The 18,080-nt window shown below is 38.0% G+C and overlaps 1 protein-coding gene across 2 annotated transcripts in view; it reads left to right on the top strand.

Moving 5' to 3' along the window:
* KIF4A (kinesin family member 4A) overlaps positions 1-18,080 on the top strand; it is a 114,917-nt gene that overhangs the window by 70,556 nt on the left and 26,281 nt on the right. For both annotated transcript variants that reach the window (XM_078064664.1, XM_078064665.1), the window contains exons 16-20: positions 1,342-1,445; positions 2,641-2,785; positions 3,533-3,643; positions 10,785-10,868; positions 11,363-11,476. In XM_078064664.1, coding sequence (XP_077920790.1) covers positions 1,342-1,445; positions 2,641-2,785; positions 3,533-3,643; positions 10,785-10,868; positions 11,363-11,476 — 558 coding nt within the window. The remainder of the gene's footprint in view (positions 1-1,341; positions 1,446-2,640; positions 2,786-3,532; positions 3,644-10,784; positions 10,869-11,362; positions 11,477-18,080) is intronic.

Here is an 18,080-nt window from a genome sequence, read left to right as displayed (position 1 = left end):
GGGTAACTATAAAGCAATGAGATTGATTTTCATTGGGTACTAGCATGGCCAGGAGATTTTGTGGAAAACAGCTCTTGCCTATTTAGAAAGCTTCTCTGATACAGCCCCACCTAACGTGACTCTTTGTGTCATTTCAATACTGGTCTAAGACCTGCACAGAATCTTCTTGGCTACCAACCACTCATTCAGCCAGTTTCCTTTAATTTTTTGGTTATGAGAACAGGAAGGAATCTATTGGATTTTTCTAATCTTGGAAACTACTAAAATTCAGTTTCTGGAATTCATTTCCTAAATGCATGCAGAACTGCACTTGGTATTGAATATATATGTTTGAAAGTTCTGAATATAAGGATGTTTGTGCAGCCCTCTACTATTTACAAAATGTCATTCCTTTTTTATCTTATTTGATCTTCCCAACAACCCTGTGAGGTAAGTGGTGTTGTTAATTGTTTACATAGATAGGGAAACTCTCAGGGGTCCCCAAGACCACCCCCAGGTTTAACAATTTGCCAGGATGACTCAAAGGACTCAGCATATAGTCACACAGCTATGAGTTATTACAGTGGAAGGATACAAAACAGAATCGGCAAAGTCTGAAGGAAACCAGATACAAGCTTCTAAGAGTCTTCTCCCAGTGGAGTAACACAATATGAATTTAATTCCTCTAGCAATGGGTTGTGACAACATGTGTGAAATGTTGTCTATCAGGGAAGCTCCCTGGAGTCTAGGAGTCCAGGGATTTTTTTTTAAGTTTTAATTCCAGTTAGTTAACATACATATTAGTTTCAGGTGTACAATATAGTGATTCAACAATTCCATACATCACCCAGTGCTCATCACAACAAGTGCCCTCCTTAATCCCCATAACCCATTTCACCTATCCCTCCACCCACCTCCCCTCTGGTAACCATCAGTTTGTTCTCTCTGGTTAAGAGTCTGTTTCTTGGCATAATGAGCCACTCTTATCAAAATGATGGAAACCCTACCAAGACCCACCTGAGCCGAGGACCAATCTTGCAAGCAGCCCTTTTTTAAGAACAGCAATCTCGGGCTATATTAACTCTTTTCTGCATAGAAACTAAGGCTAAAAAGAGATGAAATGACTTCCCTTAAGATATTTAGATATTAAGTGCTGGACTCAAGGTTCAAACCCAGGCTTTTGGATTCCACATAACTTTAATCTCCTTAAATCAAGTACAGATGTTTATAGTGTGCGATTGAAGTGGTAAAATTGAATACATAGTTCCTTAAGCTGTGGAATGTTGAAGTGACTTTCTTTATTTTAAGTGATTTTCTTCCCGTGCCTTTTAATGCTTTCTCTCTGACCTATAACATTTCTAGGATAACATAAAAAATCTAGAATTGGAAGTCATCAATCTGCAAAAGGAAAAAGAAGAATTGGTTCTTGAACTCCAGACAACAAAGAAGGATGTCAACCAAGCCAAGTGAGAATACATCCAATAAGTATTATTTTTCAAGTCCCTACTATGTGTGAGGAGTTACAAAAGGAAATAGAGAAGTAAAAGAGCCATTTCCTGCCCCCCACAGGATTTACACCTAGTTGTGGAGAGGAGATCTAAACAAAAGAAAAGTTAATTGAGATTTTAAACAGTACCTCATGACGACAGTAAAAGAAAGCCATAACAGCATGTGATTAGTAGCTAGATAAATTTCCTAGGTGGTTAATTGCTTTAAGAGTTCAGAGTCAGGAGATAGCAGGTTAGCCCGGCATGATCAAGAAAGGCTCTATGAGAAGTTAGCATTTGAGCTGGATTTTGAAAGATTATCAGACCTACCAGACAGCTACCGTTTCTTTGTCCCTGCGCTGATGGCAGATTAGCTTGTCAATAGAATTAATGTCCAGGCTAGTAAATGAAAAACCAGTCTAGCCATCCCTTAGTCAGTTAAGAATAAAATCAAGACAGGGGTGCCCAGGGTGGCTCAGTCGGTTAAACGTCAGACTCCTGATCTCAGCTCAGGTCTTGATCTCGGGGTCATGAGTTCAAGCCCCACTTTGGGCCCCACACTGGGCATGGAGCCTACCTAAAAAAAAAAAAAAAAAAGCATAAAACCAAGACAGATAACCAGAATATCCTACTCTTCCTCAGACCTCTTCCTTACTGGCTATTCTACCTTCTTTTTACTCAGTGACTCTATCTCTGTTGAGTCTCAAGTTCATGTTCTTTTTTTTTCTTAAAGATTTTATTTATTTATTTGACAGAGAGAGATAGCGAGAGCAGGAACACGAGCAGGGGGAGTGGGAGAGGGAGAAGCAGGCCTCCCACCGAGAGTAATAATCTCAGACTAGTGTAATAATCATCAGAATTATTCCTTTACAGCTAAACTAAAGTGAAATATCCTCAAAGAACCATCCTTTTAACATAGTGGTGGGGAGTGATGTATTGAGTCAATTGCATTGTTATATACTCAAAAAATTTGTTGTTTTACTCTTTGTTATTGAGCTCCCGTTAATTGAGACGGTTTTGGTTGTTTGGGTGGTTATTCATTATTTAAAGATGGCTATGTGACTGATCACCTATTTTATATATATCAGGATTGTGAACCTGGGAGTCGAATGCTCTGTCTTTTGAAGTCAGGCTTCACTCTGCTAGTCTTCACTCCTGTAGCATCTGTTTTTAGGTTGAGTGAGCGCCGCCGTAAACGTCTCCAGGACCTAGAGGGTCAAATGGCCGATCTGAAGAAGAAACTGAATGAGCAGTCCAAACTTCTGAAGCTGAAAGAATCCACAGAGCATACCGTTTCCAAATTGAACCAGGAGATACGGGTAATAAACTCTCATCCTTGGGTTTATTTCATTAAAACTTACAAACATAGGTGTTCCATTTAGAATTATACTACAGAGGCATTGTCAGGTGAGAAAGTAGCAGGCAGGGCCATCATTTCCAATGTGTGACTCTCCCCAAATGTCCCTTTTACAGGACATTGTCCTGGTAGTCATCTAGAATCTGAATAACAAAACCCTGCTTGAGCATTCAGAGCTTAATGTTAGAGTCTCAGAAAGCAAAGGAGAAAAATACCTTGATATTTTGTGGTGATATCCTGACCACCTTCCATGATTATGTAGAATAATTTTGTAGAGTAGTTGCAAAGTGGCGACACCTGGAAAATATTTTCAGTTATTGAATGTTTGACTTCTGACATCTGCAAAGTGGAGTCACAGGCCGCTTATACTGGCACCTTTAGAATACACTCGTTGCTAGGTGGATTTGTCCTTGAGGCTTAGTAGATATTTCCTTGAAATTTCATTTATATACAAAGAATTTAGGGCTAGATTTAGCTGTCGGTACATTTTTTTTTAAGTTTCTTCAGCATGTTCATTTGTGTAGTCTATACTTGGAAACCCTGTGCAAGCATAGCAAGGGGTATTGCAAGCCTAATCAGAAAATCTGTTGGCAGCCTTCTCAGCTTAGCTCTGGTTTTTCTCTCTTCTTAATAGTTAGTCTATCCATCTGCACATCAGCCTAGAATAAGTGCAGATGACTAATACTTGTACTGGGTTTTGTTTTTACAGGTGATGAAAAGCCAGCGGGTACAGTTAATGCGTCAGATGAAAGAGGATGCTGAGAAGTTTAGACAGTGGAAACAACAAAAAGACAAAGAAGTAATCCAGTTAAAAGAACGAGTAAGTAACTACAACTTTTCAAAGGCCTACCTAATAAACCCTTCTTTGGACTAACACTAAAGCTTTTCTTCAAACAACTGGTTCTCTCCAAAAAATGTGACACATTCATGAATTTAACAGGTATTTCTTAAACGTCTACCATGTGCCAGGTACTACCCACTAGATACCGTGGAAAATAGAAAGATGAGTAGTATATGAGCTCTGCCCTTGAAGAATGTCTTAATCTAAAGGGGAAGGTGAGGCATAAGCATGGTTTTCTCTAATTGAAGGAACAAAGAGATCTGTGCTTTACAAATGGCCAAAAACACCAAGGTAATTACGAAAGAAAAGCATATTTCCAGTTAGAGTGAAAACATGACAGCTGAACAGGCCTTGAATAATAGGGAGGACTTTGATAGAGACAGGTGCAGGCATTCCAGATAGATGGAACAGCAGGAGCAAAGACACAGAGATGACAACTTTGTAAGCATATTCGAGGAATGATGAATGGTCCTGGTGGGATGAAGGATGGTAGAAGATTCCATCAGAAAGACAAAATGAAGCTGGATTGTTAAAGATCTAAGAAGTTTGAACTTTATTTTGTTAGCAGTGCAAAGATTTTTAAGGTTTTTGAGAAACAAAGTGATATCAGCCAAGTACTGCTTTAAAAAGATACATCTGAGAGTAATGTGTTTAACAAACTGAAGTACTGAGAAACTGGAGGGCAGAACACAAGTTAAGAACATATTACGTCATCCAGAAAGATAGTAAGGGCCTGAATTAGAGTAGTAACAGTATTCTTGGAAAGGACGTTGATATGGGGACATTTTTAGAATTGGCCAGAATGTTGTGCTTGCTTCGGCAGCACATATACTAGAATTGGCCAGAATGTGATGCATTGGGTCAAGAAATGAGGAGAGGTACTTTTCGAATGGTGGCAAGAGGAGCTTTGTGAACACTCTTGGCAAAAGAAGCCTAACTAGTGAAATTTATAAAAACAGGCATTGAAAGTCTCTATATGGCCTGAAGGGCATATAGCAAAGAAACTCTATTCAAGGAAATCTACTATACCTCAGTAGGAAGCAAGGGTCCATGGCACTCCCCTCACTCCTCAACTTCCAGTCTGTGGCTATGGTTTCTTCTGTTTCATCCCCCATAGCTCCAGGTTGCTGAAGTTCTACTTGAGGCTAGAGCAACCAAGATGGTTTGGGGATCCTTTCTTCTGCCTAGCCCCTATGTGTAGGGCAGAGGCTCTACTCCTGCTACAAAAGGCCAAGAATGCTGGGGCCTGATTACCCCAACCCATCTAATCGTAGGATATAGGTTCCATGTCAGGAGAGGCAAGCCAAGAAAAATAGAGCGTACTGCCCCTGCCCAGCACCCTACTCATAGAACAGAGCAGTCACTCAGGGAAATGGGCTACTATCCCCACTCCCCAGTCCTGAGCAGTGATACAGAGGTTCTGTCGTGGGGGCAGAGGCAGGCCATTGGAACAGCCATAGGAATGCAGCCCTCCCTAAGGGGCTCTCTTTATTTGGGGACAGAGTTTGGGGAAGTTAACACCTAAAGGAGCTGTCAAAAATAATGGAAATTTTGGTGGTGAGCAATTAAGAGACTGGTAGCTCCACAAGAACAGTAAGTGAAACAGTAAACATATTCAAAGATAATAATGGCTGAAAATTTTCTAAATTTGCTGCAAAAAAATCTACACATCGAAGAAGTTCAATAAACTCCAAAATAAATGCAAAGGGATCCACACCAAGACACATTATGTCAAAATGTTGAAAGACAAAGACAAAAAAACTTGAAAGCAGCAAAATAAAATGACTCATCACATACAAGCAAACCCCAATAAAATTAACAGCTGAATTCTCATCAAAAACAATGGAGGCCAGAAGACAGTGGGACAACATACTCAAAGTGCTGAAGTAAAATACTATCAACAAAGAATTATATAGATAACGAAGCTTTCTTTCAAAAATGAAGACAAGGGACACCTGGGTGGCTCAGTCAGTTAAGCGTCTGCCTTTGGCTCAAGTCATGATCGAGCTCGGGCTCCCTGCTCAGTGGGGAGTCTCTTTCTCCCTCTCCATCTGCCCCTCTGCCTGCTTGTGCTCTCTCACTCTCACTCTCTCTCAAATAAAATCTTTAAAAAAATAAAGACATTTCCATATAAACAAAAGCCAAGTGATCTTGTTTTTAGCAGACCTACCTTACAAGAAATACTAAAAGAACTTTAGACTGAAAGCAAGTGAGGTATACCAGACAGTAATTTGAATCTACACATACACACACACGCGCGCGCGCGCACACGCACACACACACACACAGAAAACACAAAGAGTGCCAGTAAAGATATTATGTAGGTAATTCTAAAAGAGAGTATAGTTGTGTATTTCTTCTCCCTTCTCTTAACTGATTTAAAAAGCAATTATATAAAATAATGTTCATATAATTGTACTGATGGACCCTATAACATAGAAATGTAATATATTTGACAAAGGAGGTGGCTGGGAGCAAAGTTGTATTTGAGTAAAGAAATGGCATCAGGTGGTAACATGAATCTACAGGAAGAAATGAGGAGAACCAGAAATGGTAAATAAGAACAAATTCTATAAATATATATTTGCTCTTCTTTCATCTCAGCTTATTTAGAGAACAAATTATATAAAGTAATAGTAATAATAATGAATTATGTGGTTACATCTAGATATAATTTACATAACAATAATAGCAGAAAAGGAAGAGAACAGAGCTGTATAGGAATAATGTTTCTATATTTCACTGGAATTAAGTTAATATAAATCTGAAGTAGATTCTGATAAGATGTTTATTATAAGTACGAGGACAATCATTAAGAAAATAACTCAAGGGGCGCCTGGGTGGCTCAGTCATTAAGCGTCTGCCTTCAGCTCAGGTCATGATCCCAGAGTCCTGGGATCAAGCCCCACGTTGGGCTCCCTGCTCAGCGGGAAGCCTGCTTCTCCTTCTGCCTGCCACTCCCCCTGCTTGTGCGCTTGCTCTCTCTCTGTCAAATAAATAAAATCTTTTAAAAAAGAAAATAGCTCAGACATAGGGTGAAATAATCATTAAAGGAATCAATATGCTACCCTAAAAAATACTCATTCACTTAATGTAAAAGAAAACAGTAAAGAAAGAATGGAGGAACAAAAAAGATATGACATTTAAAAAAAAGTAAACCTGAAAAGATGAATCCAAACATATCAATAATAACATAATGTGAGTAGATTAAACCATCTACTCAAAAGGTAGAAATTGTCAGACTGGATTAAAAAAAAAAAAGATCTATAACAAGATATGCTGTCTACAGAAGGCACATCATGGATTCAAAGATACAAATAAGTTGAAAGCAAAAGGTTGGAAAAAGATCTACCATTCGAACACCAACCATAAAAGAGCTGATGTGGCTATACAGACAAAATACACTTTAAAACACAAAATATTACTAGAAATAGAAAGGAACATTTTATAATGATACAAGAGTCAACCCATCAGGAAGCTAACTATTATTAAAAAATATATGCACCTAGCAACAAAGCCTCAAAATACATGAAGCAAACACTGACAGAAATGAAGGGAGAAATAGACAAATCAATAATAATATTTGGACATTTCAATACCTCACTTTCAAAAATGGATAGAACAACTAGGCACAAGATCTGCAAGGACATCAAAGACTTAAAAATACTATAAACTAACTAGACCTAATAGACATCTATAGACTACTCAACAACAGCAGGGTATACAGTCTTCTCAAGTACACGTAGAACATTCTCCAGGATAGACCATATGTTAGGCCATAAAACATGCCTCAGTAAGCTTAAAAGGAAAAAAAATAAGCTTAAAAGGAATGAAATAATATAAAGTATATTTTACAACCACAATGGAATGAAATAAGAAATCAATAACAGAAAGGAATTTGGGAAATTCACTAATATGAGGAAATTACACAACATAGTCCTAATTAGATAATGGATCAAAGAAGAAATCACATGGAAATTTTTTGATGAATAAAAACAAAGACATAATATACCAAAATTTGTGGGATGCAGCTAAAGCAGTGTTTAGAGAGAAATTTGTAGTTGTTAATGCCTATATTAAAAATGAATAAAGATCTCAAATCAGTAACCTAGACTTCCACTTTAAGACACTGAAAAAAAAAAATGAGCAAACTAAACCCAAAGCTAGCAGATGGACAGAAATGTTAAAGGTTAGAGTGGAAATTAATGAAATAGAGAATGGAAAAAATAATAGAGAAAATCAGTGAAACCAAAAATTGGACCTTGGAAATGATCAACAAATACTGACAAATCTTTAGGTAGGCTTAACAAGAAAAAAAGAAGATTCGTAATAAAATTAGGAATAAAGAGGGGATGTCACTACTGGTTTTCAGAATGAAAGGATTATAAGGGCATACTATGAACAACTGTATGCCAACAAATTAAATAGCCAAAATGAAATGGGAAAATTTTTGGAAAGATAAAAATTATTGAAAGTGACTCAAGAAGAAATAGAAAATCTTTATAGACCCATAACAAGAGATTAATTTACTAGTTTAAAACTTTTCAGAAAGGGGGTGACTGGGTGGCTTAGTCGGTTAAGCATCTGACTCTTGATTTCGGCTCAGGTCATGATCTCAGGGTCCTGGGATCAAGCCCTGAGTTGGGCTCCGCGCTCAACAGGGAGTCTGTGTGAGGATTCTCTCTCTCCCTCTCCCCCTCTCTCTGCCCCTCCCCCTGCACTCTTGTGTGCGCTCGCTCTCTTGAATGAATGAATGAATAACTTACCAGAAAGAAAAGCCCTGGCCCAGATGGCTTCACTGGTGAGTTCTATCAGACATTTAAAGAGGAAATAATACCAAATTTTCGGAAACAATTCCAAAAAACAGAAGCAGGGGAAACATTTCCCAGCTCATTCAATGAGGCCAGTATTTCCTTGATACCAAAACCAAAGACATCCCAAGAAAACTATAGACCAATATCTCTTATGAATATAGAAGTGAAAGCCTTTTTTTTTTTAAAGATTTTATTTATTTATCTGAGAGAAAGAATGGGAGACAGAGAGCATGAGAGGGGGAGGGTCAGAGGGAGAAGCAGACCCCCCGCTGAGCAGGGAGCCCGATGCGGGACTCCATCCCGGGACTCCAGGATCATGACCTGAGCCGAAGGCAGTTGCTTAACCAACTGAGCCACCCAGGCGCCCCTAGAAGTGAAAGTCTTCAACATAATACTAACAAATTCTATCCAGCAACATATAAAAAGAATGATACACCATGACCAAGTAGGGTTCATCTGAAAAAAATGTAAGCCTTCCTTAACATCTGAAAGTCAGTTGATATATTACACCATATCAGTAGAATAAAGGACAAGAACCACATGATTATCTCAGCAGACAGAAAACGCATTTGACAAAATCCATCACCCTTTCATAATAAAAACACTCAGGAAACTTGGAGTAGAAGGGAACTTCCTCAACCTGTTAAAGGGCATTTATGAAAAACCCGCAGCTGACATCATAATAGGGAAAGAAAGAATACTTTCCCCCTAAGATCAGGAACAGGACAAGAATATCCACTCTTGTCACTTTTATTCCACATTGTCCTGAAGGTTCTAGCCAGGACACTTAGGCAAGAAAAATATATAAAAGGCATCCAGATTGGAAAGGAAGAAGCAAAACTCTGTTAGCAGGTAACATGATTGTGTATGTATAAAATGCTAGAGAGGGGCGCCTGGGTGGCTCAGTCGGTTAAGTGACTGCTTTGGCTCGGGTCATGGTCTCAGGGTCCTGGGATCGAGCCCCGCATCAGGCTCCCTGCTCGGCAGGAAACCTGCTTCTCCCTTTCCCACTCGCCCTGCTTGTGTACCCTCTCTCGCTGCCTCTCTCTCTGTTAAATAAATAAGTAAAATCTTTTAAAAAAATAAAAATAAAATGCTAGAGAATCTACTAAAAAACTAGGAAAACTAATACATGAGTTCAGCAAGGTTGGAGGATATAAGTTCAATGTACAAAAGTCAGTTGTATTTCTTTACACTAGAAACGAATTTGAAAATGAAGAAAACAATTCCATTTATAATAGCATCAATAAGAATAAAATGCTTAGGAATAAACTTAACAAATGTAAAACTTATACACTAAATTCTATAAAACATCATTGAAATAATTAAATAAATGGAAAGATAGCCCATGTTCATGGCTGGGAAGACTTAATATGCTTAAGATGGAATACTCTCCCCCCCACCCAAAAAAAGATGGAATACTTCCCAGATTGATCTACAGATTTAGTACAATCTCTATCAAAATTCCAGCTGGCTTATTTGCAGAAATTCACATGCTGATCCTAAAATTCATATGGAAATGGAAGTGATCCAGAATAGGCATAACAGTCTTGAAAGAGAAGAATAAGTTTGGAGATGTCACATTTCCTGTTGGCAATACATCCATCACCTCACATAGTTTTTTTCAGTGTGGTGAGAACACTTAAGATTTAAGATTAACACTAACCCTAACACTTAGCAGATTTCAAGTATACAATATAGTATTACTGACTATAGTCACTATTATATATTGATCCCCAGAACTTACTCATTTGTACCTTTGGCCAACTTTTCCCTATTTTCCCCACCCCCAGTTCCTGGTAACCACCATTACTCTCTGGTTCTATGAGTTTGACTTCTTTAGATTCCACATATAAGTGAGATCATACAGTATTTGTCTTTCTTAGTTTGGTTTATTTCAGTTACCATAATGACCTTTAGGTTCATCCATGTTGTTGCAAATGGCAGGATTTCCTTCTTGTTTGTGGCTGAATAATATTCCATTGTATACATATGCCCCATTTTCTTTATCCATTCATCTGTCGACACTTACGTTGTTTCCATATCTTGGTTACTATGAATAATGCTGCAATGAATATGAGAATGCAGATACCTCTTCAAGATACTGATTTTATATTACATTTCCTTTGAATATATACCCAGTAGTGGGATTGCTAGACTGTATGGTAGTTCTATTTTTATTTTTTGAGGAACCTCCATAATGTTTTCCATAATGACTGTTACATTGAAAGACTCTTTAGTTATGTTATAAGGTTTTATGTTAGCTAGCTGAATCGCAATTAAAAGTCTGACTTTTTTCTTCTCAGGACCGTAAGAGGCAATATGAACTGCTCAAACTTGAAAGAAACTTCCAGAAACAGTCTAATGTGCTCAGACGTAAAACTGAGGAGGTAAGAAAATCTAATCTACTAGGTCACCTTCAGGCTTAGGTGCTGACAAAGTAGTATCCCTTAAACGAACCAGTGTCCTGAGAAACCAGTGATACCAATCTTGACCAGCAATTCCTAAGTCTTAATCTCTGTTTATATGTCATGAGCTGTGAGCAGATAAAAATCTGAAGAAAATGGTACTGTTCAAATAAGGATTTTTTTTTTCCGATTGGGCTTTCTTCTTTCCAAAAAAAAATACAGAGTAATATTGAGAAGTGACATTGCCAGACACTTTCAGTCCACAGTACTTCTTTGAAATGTGTACCTCTCCTAGGCTCTAAAGCAGTAGCTGTTCTCCAGTGTTATGTGCACGGAGACTTAAAAGTTGATTCCTATAGGAACTCAAACCCATAGAATTTTTTTCATTTTTCTTTACTAAGAAAGTAAAATGGAAATTAAAACATTTTTTTTTGTCAACCTTCAATTCAACATTACTGTGAGCCATTTTTATTTAGGCAGCAGCTGCCAACAAGCGTCTCAAGGATGCTCTCCAAAAACAACAGGAGGTCGCAGATAAGCGGAAAGAGACTCAGAGCCGTGGAATGGAAGGCACTGCAGCTCGAGTGAAGGTATGGACAGCTTGCGCTGCCATTTCTCTTATCTACACTGGGGATAGAGAAGACGTGGAAAATAGCTTTCTTTTGGTTCAGAATTAAACACTTCAAAATCTGAAGTTCTCCCCGAAAGCCTGATTTCCTAATGATACCTTTGAATATCTTTGAACAGATGTTAAAGACCAAGAGTAGAGAACCCTTTCCGTCCCTGCCTCCACTGAAGTTCGGTTAATTTTTTTAACAGTTTTACTGAGGTACAACTGACCTACAATAAACTGTACATATTTAACGTGTACAATTTAATAAGCTATGACACAGATGCACCCATGAAATCAGCACCACAATCAAGACAATGTCAACGTCCGTCATGACCAAAACATACTTTGTACCCCTTGGTAATCCTTTTCTCCCCTCCCCAGTCCACCCCTCTCCTTCCCAATCTCCAGGCAACCATTACATCTGCTTTCTGTCACTATAGATTAGTTTTTATTTTCTATGTATAAAAAATGAATCATACAGTATGTTTTCTTTTTCTGACTTTCATTCAGCATAATTATATCAAGATTCATCCCTGTGGTTGTGTGTCTCAGTACTTCTGTCCTTTTTATTGCTGAATGGCATCCTGTTATATGGCTGTCCCACAATTCAAGTGGGACAATTATCCATTCACCTGCTGGTGGGCATTTTGTGGTGTTTCCAGTTTTTAGTTATCAAAATATTGTACTGAACATTTATATATACAAGTCTTTGTGTGGATATAGGTTTTTATTTCTTTTGGGTAGGTAACCTAGGAGTGGACTGGCTGGCTCTCTCGTATGGTAGGTGTATGTTTTAAGTATGTTTTAACTTTTAAGTGACTGCAAAAATTGTTTTCCCAGGTGGTTGTACCTTTCTACTAGCAATTTATGAGTGTTCTTGTTGCTGTACATTCTTAGGAATACTGAGTATGATCAGTCTTTTAAATCTTAGGTATTCTAGTGAATGGGTAGTGGTACCTCATTGTGATTTTAGTTTTCATTTCCCTTATGACTAATGATGTTGAGCATCTTTTCATGTGCTTATTTGCCATACGTATGTTATGTGAAATATCTGTTCAAATCTTCCCCATTTTTTGTTTGTTTGTTTGGTTTGGTTTTTTTTGTTTTTGTTTTTTTGTTTTTGTTTTTGTTTTTTTAGAGAGAGAGAGACAGAGCACAACCAAAGAGGGAGAAGCAGACTCCCCGCTGAGCAGGGAGCCCGACATGAGGCTCGATCCCAGGACCCTGGGATCATGACCTGAGCCAAAGGCAGATGCTTAACGACTGAGCCACCCAGGCGCCCTAAATCTTCCCCATTTTTTTAAAGATTTTATTTATTTATTATTTGAGACAGAGGCAGAGTGAGAGGGAGAGGGGCTAGATCCCAGGACCCCTAGATCACCACCTGAGCCGAAGGTGGACGCTTAACCAATTGAGCCACCAGGCGCCCCCCCTTCCCCATTTTTTAATTGGGTTGTCTTTTTTTTACTACTTTTCAGTTAGAATTCTTTATATATTCTAGATATATCCAACAAAGGACTTTTATGTTTTATAAATTTCTCCTGGGCTGTAGCTTGCCTTTCCCCTTTTTAACAGTGTCTTTTGAAGAGCAAGGCTTTTTAATTTTGATGCCATCCAATTTATTGACATTTTTTCTTTTATGCTTAATGGGTTTTATGCCCTGTTTAAGAAATATTTGCCAAACCCAAGGTCACTAAGATTTCCCTCTAAATTTTCTTCTAGAATTTTTTTTAAGTTTGAATTTAATTTAATTTTTATTTTTTTATTGTGTTCAATTAGCCAACATACAGTACATCATTAGTTTTTGATTTAGTGTTCAACGATTCATTAGTTGCGTATAACACCTATTGCTCATCACTACACGTGCCCTCCTTAATACCCATCACCCAGTTACCCCATCCCCCCACCCACCTCCTTCTGTAACCCTCAGTTTGGTTCCTGGAGTCCAGAGTCTCTCATCGTTTGTCTCCCTCTCTGATTTCTTCCCCTTCAGTTTTCCCTCCCTTCCCCTGTGGTCCTCCGCACTATTCCTTACGTTCCACATATGAGTGAAACCACATAATTGTCTTTCTCTGCTTGACTTATTTCACTTAGCCTAATCCCCTCCAGTTCCATCCATGTCGATGCAAATGGTGGGTATTCATCCTTTCTGATGGCTGAGTAATATTCCATTGTATATATGAACCACATCTTCTTTATCCATTCGTCTGATGAAGGGCATCTCGGCTCCTTCCACAGTTTGGCTATTGTGGACATTGCTGCTATGAACATTGGGGTGCAGGTGCCCCTTCTTTTCACTATATATCTTTGGAGTAAATACCTAGTAGTGCAATTGCTGGGTCATAGGGTAGCTCTATTTTTAACTTCTTGAGGAACCTCCATACTGTTTTCCAGAGTGGCTGTACCAGCTTGCATTCCCACCAACAGTGTAAGAGGGCTCCCCTTTCTCCACATCCTCACCAACACTTGTTTCCTGTCTTGTTAATTTTTGCCATTCTAACTGGTGTAAGGTGGTATCTCATTGTGGTTTTGATTTGTATTTCCCTGATGGCTAATGATGTTGAACATTTTTTCATGTGTCTGTTAGCCATTTGTATGTCTTCTTTGGAAAGGTGTCTGTTCATGTGTTCTGCTCATTTCTTGACTGGATTATTTGTTTTTTGGGTGTTGAGTTTGAGAAGTTCTTTATAGATCTTGGATACCAGCCCTTTATCTGTAATGTCATTTGCAAATATCTTCTTCCATTCTGTGGGTTGCCTCTTAGTTTTGTTGACTATTTCCTTTGCTGTGCAAAAGCTTTTTATTTTATACAGTTTTAAGCTTTACATTTAAGTCTATGATTCATTTTGACATGACACCTTTGTCAAAATCAATTGTCCATAAATCAATTTCTAGATTCTATTCCATTGACCTATCTTTATACGAATACCAACATGTTTCATCAGACTAGCCTTGTAATAAGTTCTGAAATCAGGTAGTATAAGCCCCCCAAAGTTGTTATTCTCTTTCAAAGTTGTTTTGGGAAAACTAGGTGCTGTGCATTTTCATATAAATTTTAGAATCAGCTTGTTAATTTCCATAAAAAAGTCTACTGGGAGTTTGATTAGGATTACATAGAATCTATATATAAACTTGAGGAGAATTTATATCTTAACAATATTGAGTCTTTTGATTTATGAACACCATGCATCTCTCCATTTATTTAAATCTTTAATTTCTCTCAGTAGTGTTTTGGTTTTCAGTGTACAGGTGTTGCACATCTTTTGTCAAATATATTCTTAAGTATTTCATATTTTTATGATATCGGAAATGTTTTTTTACTTCAATTTCCAATTGTTTGGACATATTCATTGGTTCTTATAGCTCTTTTGGGTTTTTTTAATTGAAGATTTTATCCATTTATTTGACAGAGAGAGAGGCAGTGAGAGCGGGAACACAAGCAGGGGGAGTGGGAGAGGGAGAAGCAGACACCCGCCGAGCAGGGAGCCCAATGTGGGGCTCGATCCAAGGACCCTGGGATCATGACCTGAGCTGAAGGCAGATGCCCAACGACTGCGCCACCCAGGCGCCCCCTTTTTTAATTTTTTTTAAGATTTTATTTATTTATTTGACAGAGAGAGCGCACAGCAGGGGGAGCAGCAGGCAGAGGGAGAAGGAGTGAGAGAAGCAAGCTCCCCACCGAGCATGGACCCCGAACCTGATGGGGGGCCCAATCCCAGGACCCTGGGATCATGACACTGAGCCGAAGGCAGACACTTAACTGACTGAGCCACCAAGGCTCCCCTCTTACAGCTTTTTTATAGAGGCTACATAGTCAATTATGTCATCTGCAAATAGAGACAATTTTATTTACTTATTAGCTCTGTATGCCCCTTTTTTTAACTTGATCTTGTCTTACTACACTTGCTAGAACCTCCAGTAAAATATTTAATTGAGTAGGTGAAAAGAGACATCCTTGCTTTTCTCCCAATCTTAGGGAGATACCATTCAATCCTTCACCATCAAATATGATATTTGCTACAGGTTTCAGTTTATGTCCTTTATCAGTTTGAAGAAGTTCCTGTCTATCCCTAGTTTGCTGAAAGTTTTTATCGTGAACGGATGTTGGGGTTTTTTCAAAAGTTTTTTCTGAATCCTATTGAGATGATCTTATGGTTTGTTTTTACTCTGTTAGTATAGCAAATGACATTGATTTTCTTCAACTTTATTAAGGCATATTTGACATACTGTAAGATTTACCTTTTGTAGTGTACAATTCTGAGAGTTTTGACAACACTTACAGTTGTAGAACCACCATCACAAGCAAGATATAGGATAGTTTTATTGTCCTCCCTAATTCCTCTCTACCTGTTTGTGATCAACTCCTCCCACAACCCTAGCCGTTGGCAAACACTGATGTATATTCTGTCATAATTGTTTTCCCTTTGCATCAGTGTCATATAAATAGAAACATATAAAAAAAGAAACATATAGCATGACTTCTTTCACTTAGCATAATGCATTGGAGACTCATTTATAAATGTTGCATGAATCAGTAGTTTCTGCCTTTTTTTTTTTTTTTTTTTGCTGAGTTGTATTCCATTGTATGGATATCCCACAGTTTATCGATTCACCTATTAAGGGATATCTTGGAGGTTTTTTCCAGTTTTTTTTTAAATCTTTTTTATATTTTATTTATTTACTTGAGAGAGAGAGAACACAGAGGGAGAGGGAAAAGCAGACTCCCCACTGAGCAGAGAGCCCGATGCAGGGCTCCATCCCAGCACCCTGAGATCATGAACCTAGCGGAAGGCAGATGCTTAACCAACTAAGCCACCCAGGCGCCCCTTTTTTCCAGTTTTTGGTGATTATGAATAAAGCTGCTATAAAAACATTTATATACAGGTTTCTGTGTAAACATAGGTAAACATTTCACTTGGGTAAATACCTAGGAGTAGAATTGCTAGGTCATATGGTAAGTGTATGTTTAACTTTATAAGAAACTGCCAAATTGTTTATCCAGTTGTTCATTGCTGGTTTATAGAAATACAATTGATTTTTGTATATTAACTTTTGTCTTTTGACTTTATTAGTCTAGTAACTATTTTGTAGGTTCTTTGGGATTTTCTACACAAACAGTCATGCCATCTGTAAATACAGATTTATTTCTTCCTTTCTAATCTGTATGTCTTTTATTTCTCTTACTTGTCCTATTACATCAGCTTGGACCTTCAGGATAATGTTGAATAGGAGTGGTGACAGTAGAAACCATTCTATTTTTCCTGATCTTGGGGAAAGGATTCAGTCTTTTACCATTAAGTATGATATTAGCTGTAGGTTTTTCATAGATACCCTTTATCAGATTGAGGAAGTCCTTTTTTTTAAGATTTTATTTATTTATTTGAGAGAGCACAAGCCGGGGGATAGGGGAGGAGCAGAGTTGCTGAGCACAGAGCCCCTTGCAGGGCTTGATCCCAGGACCCCAAGATCATGGCCCGAGCCAAAATCAAGAGTCAGATGCTTAACCGTCTGAGCCACCCAGGCGCCCCACAGATTGAGGAAGTTCTTATGTATTCTTAGTTTGTTGTAAGGTTTTATTCTGTGTTTTGATATTCAATTATGAAACCAGGCTTGCGTTCCTTGGATAAACTCCACTTGGTTGTGATATATCATCCTTTTTATGTATTGTTGAATTCAGCAGTATATAAAATTAAAATTTTTCTAAAATAAAAATTTTGTGTAAAATTTTGCATCTCTGTTCATGAGGGATATTGGTCTGTTGTTTTCTTATAATGTCTTCATCTGGTTTTGGTATCAAAGTAATGTTGGCCTCTTCAGATTAGTTGGGAAGTATTCCTTCTTTTTCAATTATCTGGAAGAGTTTGTATAGAATTAATATTGTTTCTTCTTTAAAAGTTGGGTAAAATTCACAAGTTAAGTCATCTGGGCCTGAAGGGTTTTTTTGTTAGATTTGCTTTGGGGAGTAGGTGAAAATTAACTAAAATTCAGTTTTTTAAAATAGATATAGGGTTGCTCAGGTTATATATTTCTTCTTAAGTAAGCTTTGGTAGTTCGTGTGTTTTGGTGAACTTGTCTGCTTCATCTAAGTTGTCAAATAAAGTTATTCATAATATTCCCTTATTATCCTTCTAAAGTCTGTAAAAGCTGTGGTAATATCATCTTATTCCCGTTATTGATATTTTGTGCCTTTTTCCTTTTTCATGATCAGTTTGGCTAGAGGTTTATCAAAGAACCAGCTCATTCTTACTAATGGTTAAAATGGTAAATTTTATGTTATGTGTATTTTACCAAAATTTTAAAAATGTCCCCCAAACCCCAACTCATTAGTTTCCAATCTGATCTTTATTATTTCCTTACTTCTGGCTTGGATTTAATTAGCTTTTATTTTTTTTAGTTTCTTAAGGTAGAAGCTGAGGTCATTGATTTGAGGGTTGTTTTTTTTTTTCTGAGGGGGGGAGAGGGGCAGAGGGAGTGGGAGGGAGAGAATCCCAAGCAGGCTCCATGCCCAGTGCAGAGCCTGACACGGGACTCAGTCTCACAACCCTGAGATCATGACCTGAGCTGAAATCAAGAGTTGGATG

This window comes from Halichoerus grypus, chromosome X (assembly GCF_964656455.1).
Source record: "Halichoerus grypus chromosome X, mHalGry1.hap1.1, whole genome shotgun sequence".
Classification (NCBI taxonomy): domain Eukaryota; kingdom Metazoa; phylum Chordata; class Mammalia; order Carnivora; family Phocidae; genus Halichoerus; species Halichoerus grypus.
The sequence above is the reverse complement of the archived record's forward strand: the minus strand, read 5'-3'. Positions and strand labels throughout refer to the sequence as shown.